Source organism: Pelmatolapia mariae, unplaced genomic scaffold, assembly GCF_036321145.2.
Source record: "Pelmatolapia mariae isolate MD_Pm_ZW unplaced genomic scaffold, Pm_UMD_F_2 NODE_ptg000328l+_length_36637_cov_1, whole genome shotgun sequence".
Taxonomy (NCBI): Eukaryota; Metazoa; Chordata; class Actinopteri; order Cichliformes; family Cichlidae; genus Pelmatolapia; species Pelmatolapia mariae.
Genome location: NW_027052017.1, coordinates 7,288 through 29,619, shown reverse-complemented (window position 1 = coordinate 29,619; position 22,332 = coordinate 7,288). Strand labels below are relative to the sequence as shown.

Genomic DNA, 22,332 nt, shown 5'->3' with positions numbered 1-22,332 from the left:
CAGAGCTGATAAACAGTCGGAAGAAAAGCTTAGCAATGATCTCTGCCTCGTTTCTCTTATTTAGTGAATCCCACAAACATTTTGACTCCAGGAGCTTCTAGAGCTTTCGCAAAGTGGGGACGTCTTTGTCAGAGGAACATCCAGGCTGGTCAAACTGTCGCCAGACCAGGAGCACTTAAAGAGGCCTCAGTCCTTTATCTGCAAATCAGAAATGTCCCAGATCATCCTAGCGCTGCTTTCTGAGGTTTGATAAAAGCTGGCAAAGTGTTCCAACAGTCCAAACAAGCAGAAAGACTGATGTACAAAAACTCATAGGAGAGCTTGTTACCTGCACAAAATTACAGAATTTCGAGATATGAACACACACAGACCTGCAAAGACACAATATTAAACACGAGTGTCTAGGGATCTTTGTGAAAGCAGGACGAACTACTGCCCCAGTGAAGCGCTTTAGGAAAAATTGAATTAATGCAAAGATTCCCGCACACAGAGTCTGCAACCAACCCGCCCCCTCCTTCTTCTGTGTCAGCACATGTGTGTGTGTGTGTGTTCCAAAATAAAAGCCCTGATTGAGGTCTGTGGCCGCTGTCCTCCACAGCTGGAAGTGTGATTTGCTCAGCGTCAACCTAAACAACACTCCCCTCCCCACCCTCCTTCCTGCACAGGAAATTACATTTCCCAGTCCTCCTACCAGAACCAGAGATGGTGCATGCACATGCACCCACCCACACACACACACACACACACACATATGCTCACCTGCCTGTTTCTATATGTGCAAATGTGCTCATGTGAGCCTGCCAAATGTGGTCTCACTGAGTGTGACATGAGGGGGAGGGAATAGGGGAGGTTCTGAGTAGAAACAGAGAGTCCAGTGTCTCATGTTACACTCCTCATCTGGAGAGGCAGGGGGGGGCAGGAGAAGAAGAGGAGGAGGAAACCTGGGGCTTCTTTTCTTCACATGCATTTAACTGAGAGTTTGTGGAGGTTGCAGTTGTGGAAAATGAAGATCTCCTCTGTGGTCTTGGCTTTCCTGACCCGAGTTCTGTTTGCAGGTAGGAAAAAGTTTACTTTGCTTCATGTTAAAGTGGATATGTTGGAGACAAAATGCTTTCCACTGTTTTTCAGAGAAACTTAGACGAAAACATCACAAAATCGGGAAAGATTTTAGAGTGATGGATAAATAGGTGGTGAAAAATATTCCTGATTATCTCAGAAGGTTTGTGGACTCAAACTCAGCACTGCATGTCTTTGTCCAGTTTCTGCAGCTTTGTGCGATTAGAGAGTGTGTTATCAACAGAATAGACCGTTTATCAAAGCGGCATATCTTTGCACAGACTGGAGGGAATTCCAGAGTGAAAATTGGTGGTTTTCCTGTGTGTGTGTTTGAAAGTAAAACAGAGCTTACAGTTTCACCTCCACATTCATTTCAGGCGATTTAAGTAACTCATCACAGCAGCAGCACTTTACAGTCTCTAAGCTATATTTTCCTTGTTTTGTTCTGTCACTCAAGACCAAATAAAAGGCAAAACTGGGGGGAAAAGCCCTCATTGTAATTATGCACTGCGCTCAAAGCATGTGACTTGTTTGACAGTAAAACGCTTGCATGTCGTGGAAAATGTGCCCAAAGTTGACAAAAGCAGAAGTGTCATATATAATGCCATACAACACGCGCAGCAGTAAAGTTTGTTCCTCAACCATCATCCCACGTATGTCATCACAGCTGCCAAAAACAACACTGCTGTCAGCTCGAGAGGGAAGAAAGCTGCTGAGCAACAACAAACTCACAAACTCGCCGTGGAGTGTGTAGCTATTTAGCTCTGATTTGTGATGCTAATGGCTGTTCTTTCTCAGTGCATTTACTATCAAAAGATAAATTCAAGCCATCTATGCACTGATTTATTCTTCTACTGATGAATAACACTAGGCTGCCCACACTTACATTTGATACAATATGGACGCTTTTTACACTTTTTGTGAACAGTACAGCTTTGACCCCCCCAAAATTAAAACCTGTGTCAGGACAACCCAGCCTATGGGACTGCCCATTTTTCAGAGCACTTTTAGGATCTTTTGATGCGATGCGGTGACTTTGAATGTCTCATCGTAAAAGTTGTTCACAATAGATTCACGTTATTAGTCAGTTCTGGGTCCAAATTAAAAACATTCACAGCCACCGTTGGCCCACCGTTCATCTGCTTCAGATCATTGTTAAGCTTAACACTTCTTCTTTTCTCCTCCAGTTTCCCTAATTTTTTTTGAGAACACTCTTCCATGCCAAGATATGGCAGGTTTTTAAATATCACACTCGTGTTGCTCTTTGGGAATCACCGTATTGGTGCAAAAAAAATTTACATTTTTGCCTGTCAAACTGTGTTCACTGGCATTTTTCAAAGGTTTAGCTAAAGAAATGGGAACAAATTATGTTGCTATGGGTACCAAGGTGCCTAAACTTACTTAGGTGTTACACATAAAAACAACAGTGGCTCAGGTGCCTTCTTTATGCTTGAATGATTCATGGGTCAGTGCTGAGTGGCTTAACAGAAGAAAAAACAGCAAAAAAAAATGTATAAAAAAGTTATCTTTGCATCTCTGCAAAGACTTGAATTCTGCACCATGTTCCTTAACTTAATCTTAATCACTTAAATTCTGAATTATTTTACAGAAGCCACAAATGTTTTTGTTAAACAACCTGCAGCCAATGGCATCCAATAGTCCAAATAATATATGCTGTAATTCTTACTTATTTCTACAGATCTGTGTTTGGCCATCAACGCCACCATCACCCCTTCTCCCTTCACGGTGGCCCAGGAGGGAGAAAATATCACACTTACTTGTGTTGTTTCCCAGCGACGTCGCAACACAGCGTTACCTGTGGTTAAATGGACCTTTCTACCAGCGGGCACAGATCAACCAGAAGACGAACTCCTCATCGCCCGTGTCAATATGAGGAAGGAGCGTTTCTATGGCAACTACACAAAAAGTTTCCCATGGCCAAAGATGAAGCTGACAGTGGTGAAACAGGGGAAGATCTTTGAGCTGGTTATCTTGAACGTGTCCGAGGGGGACCGGGGGCTCTACATGTGCCGGGTGCAGGAGTTTAAAAAGCATCAGACTCGCTGGAAAGCTTCGTCCAACTACACTGCTGCTACTGAGCTCAGAGGTGAGGGCTTGGTTTGCTATCTTGGAGCTTCCCTGTAGTTATAGTTACTGTTTGAGATTTGGTGATTTACAAGTGATTTACAAACCGCCATATTAGAATCCATTGACTGAGTCAATACATATGGACCTTTGTAAATGTGAGAGTGGCGCTTATAGATTTACTCAAAGGGATGCTCCAATCCAAACAATGGTTCCCAATGGTAACAAACAGTTTTAGGTCATATGGATAACAATAACTTTCAACAGTCGATATTTGGCAGCTAAAAAGTTTAACTGGGAACAGGTCAGTAATATTACTGGGTATGAAAAGAGCATCTTAGTTTCTCAGAAGTAAAGATGGGAACAGGTTCATCAATGTACAGCTGACAAATGTATCTGCAAATTCCAAAGACTTTAAATATCTCATCAGCTTCAGTGCATACTATGATCAAAAGACCCAGAATATGGAGAAGTCTCTGTGCACAAGTGACAAGGCTGAAAATCAATATTAGAAGCTTGTGGTCTTCGAGACCTCATGCATCAATGCATTAAAAACAGACACGATTCTGTCAAGGAAATCACTCCACGGACATGCAGAAATCACTGTTTCTGAACATGAAGAGTGTTCTGTGGTCAGATTAATCAAAATTTGAAATTCCAAAGAGGAGAGCCTGCATCTCTGATAGGGATGTATGTGCCTATAGAACTGGCTTCTTGGATATCTGGAAAGGCAGCATGAGTGCTGTAATATCCAACTTTTACAGCAACGTATGCTCCCATCTAGATCACATCCTTTTAAGACAGGGTCTTGCATATTTCAGTAAGACAATACTGAACTGCATACTGCAGCTATTGTAACAGCATGTCTTCACTGTAGAACAATCCGGATACTGAGTCTGGGTTTGTGTTATAGACCTTTTAGCAACTTAAAACATGTGCCGCATGATTACACTAAAAATATGAGAAAGAAGACCCAGGACTGTTACCTGAAATAATCATAATTGTAAATACATAGGACAGACAGATGTAATTTTGTAAGCAAAAGGTGGGTAGTCCTATACTGAATATAGTAACTTATCATTAGACACTGCTAACAGCTAGTATTTAGTTGCGATTCATGAACTTCAAATGATTCAGAAAATGGTCCAAGCAACTCATTAGCAGGCAGAGAAACAGGCTTCTGAGTCGTTCCTCAGTTAGTGGTTTGTTAAGAAACTCTGGGCTGGAACTTCACATTGGGTGGCCTGTTAAAATTGCCACATTGAAGATCCAAATCAACTTCAGATGAAAAGGTTACACTTGAAAACACTGGGTGATGTTCACAAAAGGATATTGCTGCATTTACAGTCTACATCCTTGAAAAGTTGTAGACTTCAACACGTGTGCATGTTAAACCAATTTGGCATGTGCTTTCACAAAGACTCCTCTGCAGCCATTTGTGAATCCAGAGTTGGAATGCCCACTTTGTACATCCATCCACTTTAGTGGGCACACACAGTGCCCCTTATGTTTAAGGATTAAAGGATTAGCAAAATTACAGTTTATGTCAAATGTATTTGGTGGAAAAATAAATGATCTTTAAATTTTGGAGGATGTGGAAAATGTCCTAAAACATTAGGGAATGTTTGTGGCTTGCAGCATCACGGCACAGTTTCTCTTAGAAAGTCTTAAAATCTTTTGATAGTGGAGGGTGGAGGCTTGACAGCTATCTCTACAACCACAACAGAAGCAATGAGAAATTCAGGCTTGTTAATAGTTCATCTACAAAGATGTTTAAGCTGTTGTAGGTTTGTCTACAAAGATAATCCACTGGCAGCAGCAAAACATTGTCACTACCTTGGACTGCATCTGGCAGAAAATTGAAGGGGTCACAAAAGCCTCCAACTAAGGGCTTAAAGCAAATTGGTGACATTCATAAACTTACAGACTTTAAGAGACTCAAGTTCATGTCAATTGTGATAGCTATTTGACCTAAAGGAGTCATTATGTGTCACCAGTAGCAGTAGTGTGTGACCACAGCTGGATGATGTAATGCATCAGGCTGAAGAGGCTGCTGAAGTGGGTTTAGTGAGCAAAAACATAATCCTGCTTTAGATTTGGGAGGGGAAATGTCATTGGTTAGTGAAGAAGCCTGCCGATTAAAGGATCCGTTCATCAGTCTCAACAAGTTGCGGCTGTGACTGACTAAATGATCGTGGAGACAGAGCAGCGAGAAAGTAGTGAGGTTTCCACTGCTACCACATGAGACGTTCACATAATGGAATGGATGACACATACAGTGGTACCAGATACTGCTCAGAAATCCACTCGCTTTCATAAAAACCAGAAGCATCTTTAAAAAGAGTTTTTCTTCCCTGCTTTTAATTTGTGCCAGATTTGCAGAAACTGTTCAGCAGTTTCTGTTGATCTCTTTTTTGTTCTTGTCTCACCTGCGACATCTATAAGCTAACTATAGTAATATACTGTAAATAATAAGTGTAGCATACATAAAAGTCTAATAAAAAGATCTTAGTAGAAGGGGTTAGATATGACCTCAATCACAAGCACAGGTAGAGAAAATCAGGCTTCAGATTTGTGATCAGTTATCGTGGTTTTGGTTGTTGAAAAGGAAGCTAATAATTGAGCTAATGCTACCGTTTCATCTAGCAGATAAAAATGTTATCTCTGATGTTTCTAGATGACTCGTGTTTCATCAGTTTCAGTTAGTTCTAGAAATATGTTAGATCAGACTGTTATATCTACAAAGGATGTAAAAAATATACTGTATGTACCTAAAATCTATTTTAAACTTTTACCTGTCCTGTCTGGCAGTGCTAGCAAGCAGAATCATGATCTGAATGCACTGTTGTGCCAAACACATTTGCTTGCAAGAAAAAAAAGACATGACAAAGAGAAGAAGGGGAAAAAAAGGACACATAAAGAAAAAATACACTTGTTTTTGTAATATGACCTGTAATCTTTACCATCTGAAATAACACTTGGATATTATAGTATTGCAAACAGTACCTAGTTAGCCAGGTTTGCTAATATTTGTATCCTATGTAAGTGAGGGTAAACATACTTTTGCTTGAAAAACCTGCTAAAACCACAGACCGCATTTTGGACATTGCTTCGTCATGTGGAGAAATTCAGTGCTTGAGTGACCTCACGTGCTTTGTTATGGTCGCTAAGCTATGATTCAGCGTTCACAGTTCAAGAGAGTTTGGGAAAAGATTACTGGCTACACTAGCAAGTCGACACTCTCGTCCACTCTTCAGTGGACAATACACATTCAGAGTGCAAGAGTATTCGTTAATAATGTCGCTAATGGCTACAGAAAGCACTTGAAATGATCATTCTGAAAATAATAGTTTATTGAAATAATGAGTTGAGTCAGAGTGTTTTATCCTCACAACAATCCGAAGACAGTTCCATTTTAAATTTATAACCATACGGTGTCTTCCTCCCCACATTTTGATCACCGCATTTTCCATGAATGCATTCCTACAGGCTGTGACTTTTGTGGCCAAGTCTGGGGCTAAGCAGACACGGAGTCCCTATTGAGAGCTGTTGACATTGGCCATGAGATTGAGTTTCCCTCCCTAAAGTAGAACAGACAGGGAGCCCAGAGAGACTCAGCAGAAATGGAACAAGAGATAGCTGTGCTCAGGAAGGTAGAGCTTGAATATTCATTTACAATGACAGTCGAGTGGGCAGCAGGCTCGTGTTGGGCTCTTAACCTTTTGTGGTTGAGGATGTGGGGAGCTATTTTCATCCAAGGAAGCTCCATTCCATCATGGTTTGAGTGATGATAATAATAAAGAAGCTTACTGTGTCATTTTTCAATACTGCAATTAGGACATGGCAAGTACACCTCATGATTCAACAGCTTGTAGAAACACCTTTAGCAGCAGTAACTGTGATAAGTGACCATTTTCTATGAGACTCAATTTAAATGAAGGGGTTTTTTATTAGTGCCAAAACACAGCAGTCACCTAAAGGCCTTTTATACTGCAATGTAATGTCAGTATAAATTTATTATTTTGACCACTCTTCTTCTAGAACATGACTTCAGTTCAGCAAAATTTGTTATTTTTGCTCTTTTAAGCTGTGTAAACACTGGAACTCTTTGCACTTCGCTTTTGAAGCTGACGGCTGGTCGCTTACAGAAATTCCTGGCTCTGGTTGCTAAAGTAACCCTCTAATGTATTTATGACCCGGTATTTTTTCAATCACCGGTTTTCTTCAGTGTCATTGGTAGTCACTTCACATGCTCATCTGGCAGTAGAGAAAAGTTTATCTTGAATTCTGCCCCCTTTCCATCATCAATGGTTATTACATCCATAGTGATCTGAAGACACGGATTGTCATTTACCTTCTATGATCTCTCACCACCACCTTGCTGTGTATCACTTCCTGTGAGGATTTGCTCCTGTGCTTGAGATCATTGCCTTGTTGAATGACCCAGCTTTGACCGAGGTTTGGCTTTGGACACACAGCCTCACAATTAACTCTAGAGTGCTTTGGCATACATAAAACTTCATAATCGACTCAAAGACTGCAGGGTGTCTACGTCCTGTGGCTGAAAAAGAAAAAACCCAAACCATTACCCGTCCATCATTGTGCTTGATAGTTTGTAGGAGGTGGCTGTTCTGATATGCTGTGTTTGGTTTGCACAAAACGTGGTGCTGTGCCTTATGGACAGACATCTCCACTTTGGTCTCATCTATCCACGGTTAATTGTTCCATAAGCCTTGTGGTTTGTTCAGGTGTAGCTTTGTAAAGCTAAACTGTGCTGTCCTGTTCTTTTTAGAGAGAACAGGGTTTCTCCTGGCATCCTTTTCAAAACAAGCCATACTTGTTCAGCTTTTTTCTAAGCATGCTGTCATGAACTGTCATGTTTAACATACTAACTGAGGCCCATAGAGACTGAGATGTAGACCATGAGTTTTTGCAATTTTTATGAGCATTGGGCAGTTTTCTCGACATGCATTTGCCTCCACTTTGTTACATTAGGGTTGACTCTCGCCTTACTTGTTACATATGACCAGAGACTTGGCATTTAAGACACTGGAAACCCAGTAGCATACATTTTTCAGCATACAGGGCAGTTCAATAGAATTCTTTTTAACAGACACAATAGACTGTACTCAGATTCGATCTGTTTATCTCACTGCTGTCAATAAATCAGAACCAATAAAATGGAAAAGATGTTTCCTGCTCAAAGGTGAAGATTGCTCTATAACAGCAATGTAATAAGGCAAACAACAATGTTCTGAAAAAATGTTTTGCTAAACATTAATCTTAATAGTTCTGTTGCTTATAGCTAACCTAAAAGTGACTGAAAGTCAGAAACAAGAGTTGGCACATGCAACACAAACACTTGCCTTCTTGTCTCTTCATGCCTCTGTTGTCCATTCAACTTCCTTAAGCAGACATTTGTCTTTGTTATACTTCCTCATCTATTCTGGAGCTCTATTCTTCGCATCTAGCCAGTGAACTGTGATGAAAAAGAGACCTCAAAGAGCTTTGATATGTCTGTGAATGGAGCCCTTTCAACCAAAAAAAGTTGTTTTATTTACACATTCGTCACAATTTGCTAATCAGACTTGTAGATTCCTGGTGCTGCTACTTACTCATGTGCTTATTAAAGTCTTTCTTCCTCCATTTTTTCTCTCTGGCACACTTCAGAATCGTTGGCAAACTGAGAAAATATTCCATTAGTTTGATGGCTGCCTGCAGTGCTTCATAATGCTGCTGGTGTGGTGGACTTGACATAAAAAGCAAAAACTCTCTCCTTTTTAGGATGAATAATTCCACTGCTTTCATCATGTATTACATTTCAGTAAAGTCTCACCATTACTTCTATTTCATCAAATTTCATGGAATTCTTATGCTGGGATAACATCAGGTTTTCAGTGTTTCCACAATTTCACACAAACAAAACCCCAATTACTCTGCTTACTACTGCTAAAATGAACACACTCAGAGAGGCTGGAGTGTTTTGTAGAAAAATTTAGGGCAGTGTAGAACGTGGCATGGTCTCGTCTTGGCATTAACAAAGTGTACTCTTAGGTATTTTAGTAAAACATATGGGCCATTCTGAGCTAACTAGAAGTACATGGCACACGAATGTGGTATGGGTTTAGTCAGAACGACGGAAAAATAAAATGAAAATTAGAACCATAAACATCTTTTTATAGCTCTTTCTATGAGGGGACATTTGACTAAGAAGTCAACAAAGTATGTCTATGTTTGTGTCCATAAAGGGGACATGGGGACACAGTGAACAAGTGTACAGACTGACTCTTAGAAGAAAAGATTCATAGAGACAACAGGAAGTTAAAGGGCTTATTATTCAAAGCATTTTTCAAACCTTTGTTTAGACACACAATGTGGCTGTGTACTTACATTCATCTCTGGTCATTTATAATACAGTAAATTATCCTCTGTGATGGATTTAGTCACAGAGGATCATTATTCAGTCTGGTCTACGTCTGTGTATTGATGTTTACAGTGTTGGGTTTGTTGGTGCACAAAAAGAGCCACAGCTCTGAAATACAGTTGCAGCCGAATACAACGCCGTGCCTCCGAGAGACGAAAAAAGGAGAGTGATGAATGTTTCCACTGTAGCATGATGGAGCCTTTCAAAAGTTGCACTAGGATGAAGACATTCTCGATATGAGGATAAAAGGCAGCTTTATGGCATACAGCACTCTAGATTTATCCAGTTTCTGATTATTCCAACATGTGCATCTGCACTGACAGAGCTACACAGAACCTGAGGCAAAAACAAAACACCACATAAATGTCAGAGATGTTATCAAGACTGAGCCTGTGAATAATTTACAATGAAGGCAGGGCTTGCCTTTATATTAAATCATCTGCCATTTATTTTGGCTGTTTTAAATATCTGACTGAGAAAATTAGCAGCTCACTGTGAGACGCTGTTTAGGCTCATGAGTGTTTTTGCTGTTGTGGATCTCAGAGACTTTTGGTTTTATTTATCATTATTTACTAATGCTACTTTATGCTTGTCATGAGCAAAGGTGATAGTAGGGAAAACTGAATTTTAGTGTTAGTGTTACCATATAAAATATGGCATATTATATAGGAGGCAAACTGTACAGTGTACATTACCGGCAGTAACTGTGAAACTAATTGCTAACCTCCAGTCACACAGGCCTAAAAACTAGTCAGAAAACACCCTGGTGACCACTGGTCACGACCAATTGGTGAGTAGTTGTGGGAGGTTGTTTGTTGTCACCAGGTGAAACTGGTGTGGAAGAAGATATACAATGAAGCACTGAAGGTCTCATTGCGATTATTTTGGTCATTAGCTGCTCAAACAGGTCATTTGATGGTTGCTTTAGGAGTTAATCTCCATTCATTTCAGTTCAATTCAATTTTATTTATACAGCGCTAAATCACAACAACAGCCTTAAAACATCTATTATAATTGTAAAAGATAAAGTGGCTACTTCACGGATTTCACCGTCGCGGGTTATTTTTGGAACGTAACTCCCGCGATAAACGAGGGACTACTGTATATTAATATCTGTGTTCATGCATTAAAAGTAGCCAGTGAGGTATCAGAATGAATATATCTATGGTCAACAGGGAAAACTGTCAAAGGAAGTTGGACAGAAGAGTGAGTCTGATATTATTATTTTCATCACAGGATTAGATTCTGACAGTTATAATCCAATAGTTATCCAATCTTCTTCTTTTTTAAAAGTTCAACGGCTGTGTTTCCAAACAGCAGAATGTAGGTCACATACGGTCAGTCTAGGATTAGTGGTTTCACAGATGGTGACTAAATACAAAGGTACAAACAGTCTGAGGACCACTGCTTCAGTCCAAACTCTTCAATGACTAGACAGGGCATGAAAAGCACAGTTCAGCTTACTGCAGACTGGGAAGGATCTAGGGTGGCTGCTTTGTGCATTTAAACATTTGTGCCATCTGCAGTTTTACATTCTGTAAAGGTATCATGTTAGAGAAATTCAGATGTTAAACCATGTGGCATTTGCAGAAACTCTTTTCTCTGACTTCAGACTTTCTGTAAACTTCTTACTACTCTGTCATACTTGACATCTTCTAATTGTGAAATTTGTGATTGTGTGCATTTTTTGTCTCTCACAGCTGCTTCTTCCAATATTTATGAATTTTCTGAAGCCAAAATAAATAAATAAAAAATCCTGAATCCATTTCATATAGATATTTTAGCTTCTGGATTATCTGAGGTATGCTTATTTCCATACTTGCTTATTTGTCAGTTACCCAGTATGCTGTGGGAAAGTCTCAGGCAGGCGTTGTGGAGAGCCTGCCTGTCGTCAGCTGCTGGTGGTTTAGAGTATTTCAAGATGCACTGGGTGGGTGTCACTTCACAAGCTTCCTGCCACCAGCCCAGCAAAAGTACAGCAGTGTTAAGACTCCTGTGGTCAGATGGGGTGGAGAAATGAGTGAGTGTGTGGGGTGAAATTTCATGTGGAGCACTGGAAACATGTTTTCTCTGTCATCTTGGACACATACAGCACATCTTGGATTCAGAATTACACATGCATTCATTCTCCATTCATGCTTATTTTTAATTTTTGGTGGTGTAACATTTTCTGTCTGCCCTCCGATGTTGAGTAAACCCACGGACAGTAAAAACAAATATGGACGTAAACTTCCGGGTTTGAAAATGAAAGCCAAAATGGAACTGCCTTAAAAATGTGTCCTTTCAAATAGCCACTAGGGGGCGATACCTGTGGCTTCAAAAGGACTTCCGGTCCTGTAGAAATCTATTTTAAAAAATGTCCCTCAAAGATGAGTTTATCAAGCACTTTTCTTGTTAATTTATGGGCTCAGTTACTTAATAAGGAATAAAACATTAAGTTAATTTTGAAAAAATTAGTCATCCTTATTTTCAGAAAAGAGTGTCCAGGATATAGTTATCATCTATTGACTTGTGATCGACAAGCCAATTAATATTTGGTTTCAGACTCAGATCTTCCCTTACTTCTCACATCTTGCTTCAAATCACCAACACAGTAATAGAAAACGTCATAAAGGATTTCACAAACGAATGGTCGCAGTAACTACATCAACTTACACAGATTAAGAGTAAACCTCATACTGTACAAGAAATACTATATATGTTTTGTACATGTGTGTATGTTTACACATACATTCACATACATAAAATCAAACATACTTGACACCATTTAATTTAATGAGCTAAATTGGGAAGGCCCAGAGACCAAGTTTCTAGCTCATGGAGCTAATGTTAATTAGCCTACTAGCTAATCAATCAAATTAGTCAAGTCAACAGACATTAAATTCACTTGTTCAGCTGCTTTATGTAGCTACTCACAGCAACAACAATTTCTAAAAGCTTCCAGTTGATTGGATGGAGTGTTGCAAAGACTCACAAAAAGATACTTTTTTAACATTTATATTCACCAATCTGGAACTAAAAGCTAAATACTGTGCTAATGATATAATACTGGTTACTGATAAATGCTAATTTTGGAATAGATCAATGCATTTCATTTTATTTCATGATCCATCATCAAGTTCCGGAAATACTCACTAGAAATATGTTCAATGTTAAATGGACTGGTTCTTATACAGTACTTTTCTACTCTACCTGAGCACTCAAAGCTTTTTATACAATGACGTATGCTGGCCACACAAAGCCCAGTGCTACTTGGGTCAAGATTCAATTGTGATGTTTTGTCTGGAGACGAGAAACCTAACAACCCATGTAAGAGCAGAAACAAGCCTGAGGCGACATGTGTTTAGCCAAAGTGTGCAGAGGTTGCCCTTTTTCTTAACGTTGGATTATGTCTGAGTGTGAGGTGAAAGTTTGCAAAGATGCATAACTGTTGCGCTAATGTCTGACTCAATAAGATGTTTAGTCTTTGAACTGTGGACGGTGAATCAGAGACAAAATCAGGCAGGGAGGAGGCCAAAATAGACTCCCTGTCCTCCTGCAATTAGCTTTATTTAAACTCGAGCCGGTGTGTAATCAGGCAGCAGGGAACCCACAGTGATGACTACGGACTTCATGTGTTTCTTTCTCTCATTTTCACTGTAGTGCATGTCCTACCGGCCACCAAGGCCAAAGAGAGTCTGTGGAGCTTGTTTGAAGGTAAATGCAGATATTTTTAGTCTGTGAATGTGTGTGTTTGCATTTGTGTGGTGACTGGCACTGTATAGTCCTTGGTAGATAAAAATAGCCCAACCCAAAGGATATACTCCAGTACCTTGAAATAGTTTGGCCAAACATGTTCTCATTTTTTCTTCCATTTACATTTTTGTGCACAGTGAAGTAACAGTGCAGGCTCCTGCAGTGTTGGACTGATGCATGCCTGTTTGTGTTTTTCAGATGTGTACCTGTGTGCAGTGCTGATCTGCTCAGTGGGTCTGCTGTGCATGTGCATGTTCACCGTGACAGTGACCTGCCAGTACATACAGAGGAAGAAGAGGCTAAAAGGTCAGCAGCATTTTAGTCTAGTCTTCTTGTAACTCTTTTTGACGTTGCCGTTTTCTTCTTTTGTCTATGATTTCATCTTTTTCAAATAACAGTCAATATTGTCTTTGCAGACAATTACCACTTGGTCAAAAGCCCGCAAAACAGGTAAAGGTTTAAGAGCAAGCCACCTCTAAAAAGAATCTAGAAAATTGTAATAATAATAAAAAAACAACAGCTATCACTCACATAAACTGAACCTTTGCTAATCTGATTCCACTACAGCTCAGGAGAAACAGTCACCAGTGTGATCAGTGTGTCTCCTGCTCTACCAAAGAAGGAGAGGAGATACAGGAAGAAAAGGAGCCGAGACTACCAAGAGGAGATACCACCAGAGATACCGGCAAAAGGTAATCACAAGTTTGGTGATTTAATGTTTTCTAAAACATGCTGGAAAACTTGAGTGAATACTTAAAATTAGCCTTACAGATATTTATATTATATTTATATTATCATTTCTGCAATAGCAGAACATATAGTGCTCCCATAGGAATTAAAAAGATAGGTAGCAGGCACGTTCTGCTCATTAAATACATTTGATTAACTGATCATCAGCAAGTGTGACAACGTCTAGAAATGCAGAAATTCTGGCATTTTAGTAACACATCACAATATTCCCAGGAACAAGTATCCTAGCAAATTCCCAAAAATGCAAGATCTATATGTTAGTCTCTACAAGCCTCTGTGAGCATGTTAAATGTTAAAATTCTGACAGTTTGGAAAGGCTGCCAGCTGAAAGCGCCTTCTCTCTAAAATGAACATGGGAGCACAGGTTAGGTTTGCAAAGCTGCATGTGAACAAACTACAAGGCTTCTGGAACAATGTCCTTCATACAGACTAAACCATATGGAAATGGCCAAAAGAAAACCAAACATACCAGCTGTGAAGCACGGTGGTGGAAGAGTAATGATTTGTTTTGTAACTACAGGGTCTGGGCATGCCCATGCCATGCATGCTGCAGCTTTTACTTGTTGAGTTGACTATGAACTCTATATACCAGTATTCTAGAGCCAAATGTGAGGTCATCTGCCTTAAGAGAGCTGTACATAAACAAAAGACTGCAAACCTTAATGAACTGACACCACGTTATAAAGAAGAGTGGATCAACATTCCTCCACATCACAGTGAGAGACTGATGAAGTCATATAGAAAATATTACTTCAAGTTGTCGCAGCTAAAGGTGGTTCCACAAGCTACTAAATCATGGGGTGCGCATAATGTTTTCAGAGGACTGTACAGAGTTCTGTGAAAATTGTTCCTTTGTACATGACTGTAAGAAAAATCCCAACTTAAAAGTTTGCTCTGACTTCATGTTGTTCTCATAGATTTCTAAATATGAAAATACACTGGCATTCCACATATACACTTAGTTATGGAGCGGTTTCCTTAAATTAGCTGGGAACATGTTCCCACTCTTAAACCAATGCCGAGTCACACCAAATTCACTTCCTAATTAGCAAGTGGAATTCTATGGATATTTTTTTTCCAATGGTAGGTAAAAAAAAACATTCTGGATTTTCACTCCGCCTAGGTCTTAAAAAAGATTTTAGAATGACCAGAATTCCTAGTTTAGAAACATTTTAGGACAATTATCAGCAAATTACAGAAATTGTAGTAACTTTGAAAAGTGAAATGCATTCCTTTTGTGTCTTAATAGGCTTATTTTGCCTTTTCTTGTTAACTACTCCACCACATGCTTTCAGTGGGTTTTGCAGCTTTTTTTTTATTACCAAGCAATGTTGCTACTCTGTTATAAGATAGATAAACGTAGTTTGGGGTTGTCTTGCTGTGATATAACCTGTCTGCCCTGAAAATGTACCATCAGCGATGGTATCGTATCTCTCTCCAAAATCTGTATATCATTCAATTCAATTTAAAAAAAATTATACAGCACCAAGTCACAACAACAGTCACCTCAAGGTGCTTTATAATGTAAGGTAGACCCTACAATAATACATACAGAGAAAAACCCAACAATCATATGACCCCCTATGAGCAAGCACTTTGGCGACAGTGGGAAGGAAAAACTCCCTTTTAACAGGAAGAAACCTCCGGCAGAACCTGGCTCAGGGAGGGGCGGGGCCATCTGCTGCGACCGGTTGAGGAGAGAGAAATTAATGAATTAATGGGGCCATTAACCATACACTAATACACAAGTGCACTCCCCATACTATTACAGATGATGGCTTTGAACTGTGCTGACAAGTTAACTGATCCTTATCTTTTTTAGTTCAGAACATGATGAAGTTTTTCAGAAGTGTTCCTGCACCCATGTAATGTGTTACGGAATGACCTTGTTTTTAATGCAGTGCTCCCCAAAGGCCTAAACATATTGTCCGTTTGAAACAAGTTTCTTGTTACTAGGTTGTCCTTGTACTATTTTGAATTGGGGTTAAGTTATTTGCAAATCCCTGCATTCTGTATCCCAACTTTTTTGTAGGGCAATGCAACTGGGACCTTCAAATATTCCCAGTTACAACAGTATCTACCTTCTATTGGCTCAATTAACAACTTGTCTTGTCCCTTGTGCAGTTCCCATTGGAGACAAAACACACAAACCGAAACTTTTAAAACCTCAACCAAGAAAAGTAGTGTTGGTGAGTACCATTCATGCCTGATTATCAGTTAGCAGTATCCTTTTTTGCATGTTTAAGGTAAGGTACAAGGACTGAACTGAAAAAAGAGTGGAAAACCAGACAATGCAGACAAAAACTTTTAAATATAACTTTGAAATTAAATGAACATTTAAGCAGAATGTCTAAGGGCAAAGGTGCCAGAAAAACTGTGCCACATAACCAATCTTTTATTGCTGTTGGCATGAAGTGGCTCTGTGGCAGCTTGGTATGGTAATGTCATAAAATACTTGAAGAGGTAATTAAATTTTAGGTTACCTCAACCCAGAACTGCTGCAGGGTGGTGTTTATACACAGCGTGCTCCAAGTTACCAAAACCAATGATTTACCAAAATCTACAGCATCTTTAGCAATGTAATATATTCATGCAGTTCTATAATTTTTTTCTAACCTTCCTTTTCTAACCGCTAACTAGCTCTCTCCTTCTTCTCCATCATTATTTTTCTCTGTCCTCCTTGATCTCTAGCCGAGGATAGTGGAGGAGAACCTGACCTACGCAGAGCTGGATCTGGTGAAGCCAATTCCAGAGACCAAGGCATCACGTAGTGGCACAGTGTATGCCCAGATACTGTTCGAGGAACAGCAGCTATGAGAGAGACACATACACCACTAGTACCTGTGCCTTATGTAAAAAAAAAAAAAAAGTACTTTCTATTTATAGTCTGTATTGTTTTTTTATATTTAAATGGTTTGTGAAGGAAAAATGTCTCAAAATTATGGCAAAATCATACATATGATTTTATATGAACTTTTGTATAACTTCTTTTTGTGAGACCACGGTGCAAACTGATTTTTTTTTATTACTGGACTTTTTATTTCTTGTTTTCATTTGTACCCACAATTGAAACCTGTGTAGCCGAGCCTGGGAACGCAATTGAAGACTTCTGTGCTGATTTAGACCTGATTCGTCTGTCATGACAAGGGAAAATGGAGGTTTGGATATGTGAGGCAAAACTTTACGTGTTAGTGAGTGAATAAGGTGCTGCTGTGAAGCTGACATGACGAGTTTGCTCTGGCATATTCAACAGTGCTGCTGTTGGTGACTTTAAAAAGATAACTTTTGAAGTGTCGTTTCAAGCCACACAAGGTTGATACGCTCACGTCAAGCAAACGTTGTGTCCCTCATTGCAGAATTCATTGGAAACAAATAGTTACACAAAACACTTTATGCCAGCTTTTGGGATTCATGTATTTCATAACCAGTATTTAATAACTGGTTTTGGTCTGTTCAGGTCAGAGTAATGAGCACAGGAGCACTTCCTGTTCCTCCCGTGTTGTTGTATTTCAGGCTGGTCCTGTTAGCTCTCTGCTTTTCAGTGTGACTTAGCTCCTGAGCTACAAAGACAAACTTTCAAAAATACATTTTCTGAAATATGAGATCCAAACCAGGTTTCAAATTCAAATGCAGTCCAAAGAAATCTGAAACCTCTGGTGCGTACACAATGGCAACGTTTTTCATGATTTTCCAGAGAAAGTCATCTTCTCCATAGCCCGTCTATCCAGTCAGCACATTAACAATAATTACATCACTTTTGGCTTGCAGTGCCATGCGCTAGGGCTACATTTACCATCCTAAGATTCTGACTTGGTTTCTCCATTGTTTTCTCTTGAGTCAGATTTATAGTTTTGCATTTGTAGAAGGACAGTGGACAAAGGCAGGCTAGCGCAATAGCAGTAGTCGGCAAGGTGTGGTGCAAATCCAGAATTTCTCTGCTTGGAGTCAGGCTGAGCTAATTTCATACTGAATGTAACAACATGAGCAAAGCATCAGTCTTTTTTACCCAAGCCTTTCCCCAAAACCTTGAACTGTTCCTTTGAAATCATTAATGCACTTTATTAAAATGGCGTCATTTAGAATAAACTGAAATACATGAAGGCTTGATCTGAATAAGAAATCCTGTTTTATATGCTTTGCTTCATACAATAAAATGACTCCAGTGATAGCCTTTGATATTTCTTAGGCCAGCTACACTCCCTTCCACAATGAATAGCTGGAAATCCCATTCTGAAGTGAGTGGATTTATAAAGGAGAGAAAAAGTTAATTAAAGACATCTGTTGTTATGAATGTGAACCCAAAGCCCACCATTATCAAATGTGATTTACTTTCTAGTGAGTTCCCAGCTTTATCTGCCTCCCAGCATCTGTCTTCAGTCTGTTTTTGTGTATCAAGCTGCAGTTTATATTGACCACAGCCCCAAAGAGTTGACACAAAACTGGTAATCAGCCCTCGGACCTCCCCCCACAGGCAAACACTTAAGATCACACAATACTTTTCATCTGGTGCCAACATCGGCTTAGCAGGCTGTTAGCAACTCATGAACTCATTTATATATACATACAAGGGTGGAGTTACATGAAGGCTAAACACCCTCACCACTGACTTACACAGGCACATAGTGTAAATTCACAAGGCTGCCAGCAGTTGTGACACCTGATCTGTGGTCAGGGTCAGACTAAGAGTTGTGTTTGGGCTGTTTCACATTAACGCCAGTAACGGATTTTAAATCTTGAGGTGATTTGCTGTTTCAGATAAGAACCAAAAGCCACTTTGGCCACGATCCCACATACCTACACTAAGGTTTCCTCGCTTTCTCGTTTTCCATGAATCTGAGTGTGAAAGTGCTTTAGACCTTTTTTTGTTTTTTCAATTTAATGATCCTTTGGACTCAGGCATGGAAAAGCGAAGGAAAGCTTTTTTAAACAGTGAACTTGAAACCCAGACACAAAGGCACCTGATCCCTCCCTTCCCCCAAGACGTCCGCTATCAGAGTTCTCTGCATTCAGACTGCTAGTCTCACGTTTTAAGCTTCTCTGAAGTTCATCTCAAAGTGGCGTTTTGCTCCATTTCCAGCCATCAAAGGTTGGCTGTACCAGCTTTTAACCAGTAGTTTGAGATAGCACGGTGAATGGACTCACTTCAAAAACAACGCTGAACATGTATGTGGTATTAGCATTAGAAATACATATCATCAGCCAACCCTAGCTAGTCAGAAAAACATCCAGAGGGGCTGACTTACCAGAGCTGCTGTGCCAATTCAAAACAAATCAAAAGATCTCACCTACCACTGGAAACCTACAACACATTCCTAAGGCAAGCTGGTGCTTATAGACCCGGACATGTTTTTTTCCCTTGGCTATATATTACTTTACTATGTAAACCACTGCTGACCTCTACTTTTGTTAGCGCTCCAACTTTCCTGACGTTGCCCTCTAATGTTCGCTTCAATCACACAGCGAGCATTATCCCTGCATAAATGAAATGACTGAAAGTGACCTTTCAGCGGTGAGTAGAAGTGTCTTAAAAATGCCCTTCGACTGTGAAATGTAAAGTTTCTTCCAGACCACACTGTCCTTAATAGGAGTCTGCTAACTAGAACCATGTGTGTGAATTGTGCCTCTGTGCTCTCCCCCTCCCCTTTTCCCTTTTCCCTCTGCTCACCACTGATCTCTGCATTTATTAAGATTCAAGCATTTCTACTCATGTTCATTTTGTACATTTCAGCTGTTTATTGAATATAAATAAGTGAAATAAAAATGAAATCTAATATAAACTGGGTGTTAACTGCTTTGGTGTGAGTGACAGCTATTTGTTATCACGACACAACAATTAACCAAATGCACATGCATCCTGCAGGTGAACCTGAACTGCTAATTCTTGGAGGTGAGCATAACCTTAGCATGAGAGGTCACTGCCACAATGCCTGTTTTAGTACCCCCAAGGGTACTGAAGTGACTTCAGTGACGACATTAGGACAAAATTTGTATTTATTCAATGATAGACAAATTTATAGTGCAGCAAGGCATCTTGTTATGATTAAAGCTCACACGTTTGCCGAAAATGCAAGCATTAAAAGTAGACGTGAAAGGGGCACAGCCGTTAGGGGCCGGATTGGGTGTCAGCTACTCTTGTGGTGGTGAAAGAGTTGTGATGAGAGAGGGGGAGGTTTAAATGTTAGCTTTAGTTTACTTGCAGCCTCCAAATTATTTTAGAAAAAGAAGCTGCGTGAGAGAGACAAGCGGAACCCCAGAGGTCGTATAAAAATATCTCACCCACAGAGCAAACACAAGGCGTTGACAAAAAGACAGGTCAGTGCATGGCTCGTAGGAAACCGATCCAATGGCAATAAAATATAATAAGTAAGGAAAATAAATTTTAAATTGTTTAAGTAAAGAGATGGAGGTGTAGGGTGGCAAGGAGGAGTTTAAATGAAGACACAAGAGAAAATATATATTTATGGGGCAAGGAAGACATATAGGATATATGAGCTGTGGGACAACTCGATGTTTGTAACATGTCTGAGGATGGGCCAGCAGCGTTTGCAGACAACTCCTAAAACAGAAACAACTGATGTCACCAGTCAAGCAGCCAAACAAAACCTATTGTTAAAGCAGAAACCCTTGCGTGTGTCTGTGCTCGTTCTATCCCAAGCATGCCATCATGTCCGTCCATAGAAATACAATACATGGTAAACATAGTCTACAACCAACATATCCTGTGTGGTTAGGGTAATGCATAGCTACACTGGCCTTAAGGCAAGGGAAAAAAGAGTAATGAAAGACTTCTGCAAGTGGAAATCACAGGAAGGACAATTTAAGATTTAGCTTCTGAACAGTAAGCAACATCCAGTGTCCAGTACAGTCAGTTCATGTTGGAAGGGTGACCTCGTCCTCTTTAATCCCCTCTGTAAGTACAACACATAAGGGCAGTATCCACAGGGCTTCAAAGTTTTCACTAAAGCACAGTACACTGGCACAGTGTGGCAGTCCTGCTGAGAGCTGGCTCAGAAGAAGCAGTCGGTTAGCCTGCGGGTGAACACGTTACCCCAGATTTGCCATTGTGACCACTTGTTTTCAAGGTTCCTTCTGTAGTTGTTGACTTTAAAAAACAAAACAAAAAAACAGAAGACTATGATGGCTCAAGCTGTTAGTACATCACAAGTCTTTTGCCTCTGCAGCAGTTAAAATGTTAATTGCTGTTAGTCTGGAAGGCTTCTTGTATTTAAAATAGTAGCTGATGATGTCATGTGCTCTTGTTTGGTAACCATTATTTTTATCTTCATCTTGCACTTGGATGTGTTTGACAGACATGCAGTTACTGGTGAGACATTTCACCGTGGGATTTATTAGTCTGCAGTCACGGCGACTTTCAATTCCCAGCGCTATGATTCACTCTGCTGTTGTGTGGAAGTGAAGGCCAAGCAGGACTAATGTGAAACAGCTTTTTGAGCCCAAGCTCACCGGCCAGCTGCCTGTCACCCCTTTGAGCTCTTGACAATAATGACATCATACTACAATGACTTCCAAGACTAGCAGTCAGTAAGAAGCCAGTAGGGGTGCAAAGTTGTAAATGATGAAGTCAGAATGAGGATTCCCCAACAACGAGGTTAGAAAGCTTTTCTGGACTTCTGCTTCCATCCAGGTTTTAGATCCATTTTCATTATACAACACTTAAAGCTGGTCAAATTAATGTTCTGTATGAAAGGAACAAATGAGAAAATTTCATTTGTGGCAATTATGGTTCATAGATGGGAAAACGGCATTAGTCAAAGAATTTCAAAGAGGCAATACACTAAAAGAAACACCACTCACAGCTACACCAAGCATCTGTTTTTCAGCAAATAAATGTTCTAAACACCAACTGGCAAGCAACCATTAAAAAAGGGGGAGAGAAAAGAGAGAGAAAAGTATTAGCAACTCCCTGCTAAAGACAGTAGCAAATATTCATCAACTTTGTAGTTACACCTTGCTAGTATTGGGTTGGGACTTAATTCTTTGTGCTGTAGATTCAACGAGGTGTTTGAAACATTCCTCAGAGATTTCTGTCCATGTCGACATGATAGCATCACTACTGCAAATTTATTGGCTGCTGCAAATCTGCCATTATCATGTTCAAGAAGTAGCAGTTTGAGATGATTTGAGCTTTTGATATGATGCATTATCCTGCTGGAGGCAGCCATGAGAAGATGAGCTGACTGGCATGGACATGATCAGGAACAACCCTCAGGTAGAGACTGCGGTGTTTAAGCAGTGCTTAGTTAAGAGAATACCTCCCACAC

At 39.9% G+C, this 22,332-nt stretch overlaps 1 protein-coding gene across 1 annotated transcript; it reads left to right on the top strand.

The window, feature by feature from the left end:
- The first annotated feature begins 985 nt into the window (after positions 1-985).
- On the top strand, positions 986-19,773 carry LOC134622994 (V-set and transmembrane domain-containing protein 4-like). The gene is made up of 8 exons (XM_063468245.1): positions 986-1,055; positions 2,756-3,163; positions 13,208-13,261; positions 13,499-13,606; positions 13,717-13,750; positions 13,868-13,992; positions 16,175-16,239; positions 16,742-19,773. Exons 1-8 carry the CDS (start codon positions 1,004-1,006, stop codon positions 16,865-16,867), a joined length of 972 nt encoding a protein of 323 aa, XP_063324315.1. The 5' UTR covers positions 986-1,003; the 3' UTR covers positions 16,868-19,773.
- Positions 19,774-22,332: the final 2,559 nt, after the last annotated feature.

Bases quoted from the DNA above. Each gene is read 5' to 3' on its own strand.
- LOC134622994 (XM_063468245.1), top strand. From the start codon at position 1,004: ATGAAGATCTCCTCTGTGGTCTTGGCTTTCCTGACCCGAGTTCTGTTT. The intron at 13,751-13,867 runs GTAAAGGTTTAA...ATTCCACTACAG, and splicing joins GTCAAAAGCCCGCAAAACAG to CTCAGGAGAAACAGTCACCA. The intron at 16,240-16,741 runs GTGAGTACCATT...CTTGATCTCTAG, and splicing joins AACCAAGAAAAGTAGTGTTG to CCGAGGATAGTGGAGGAGAA.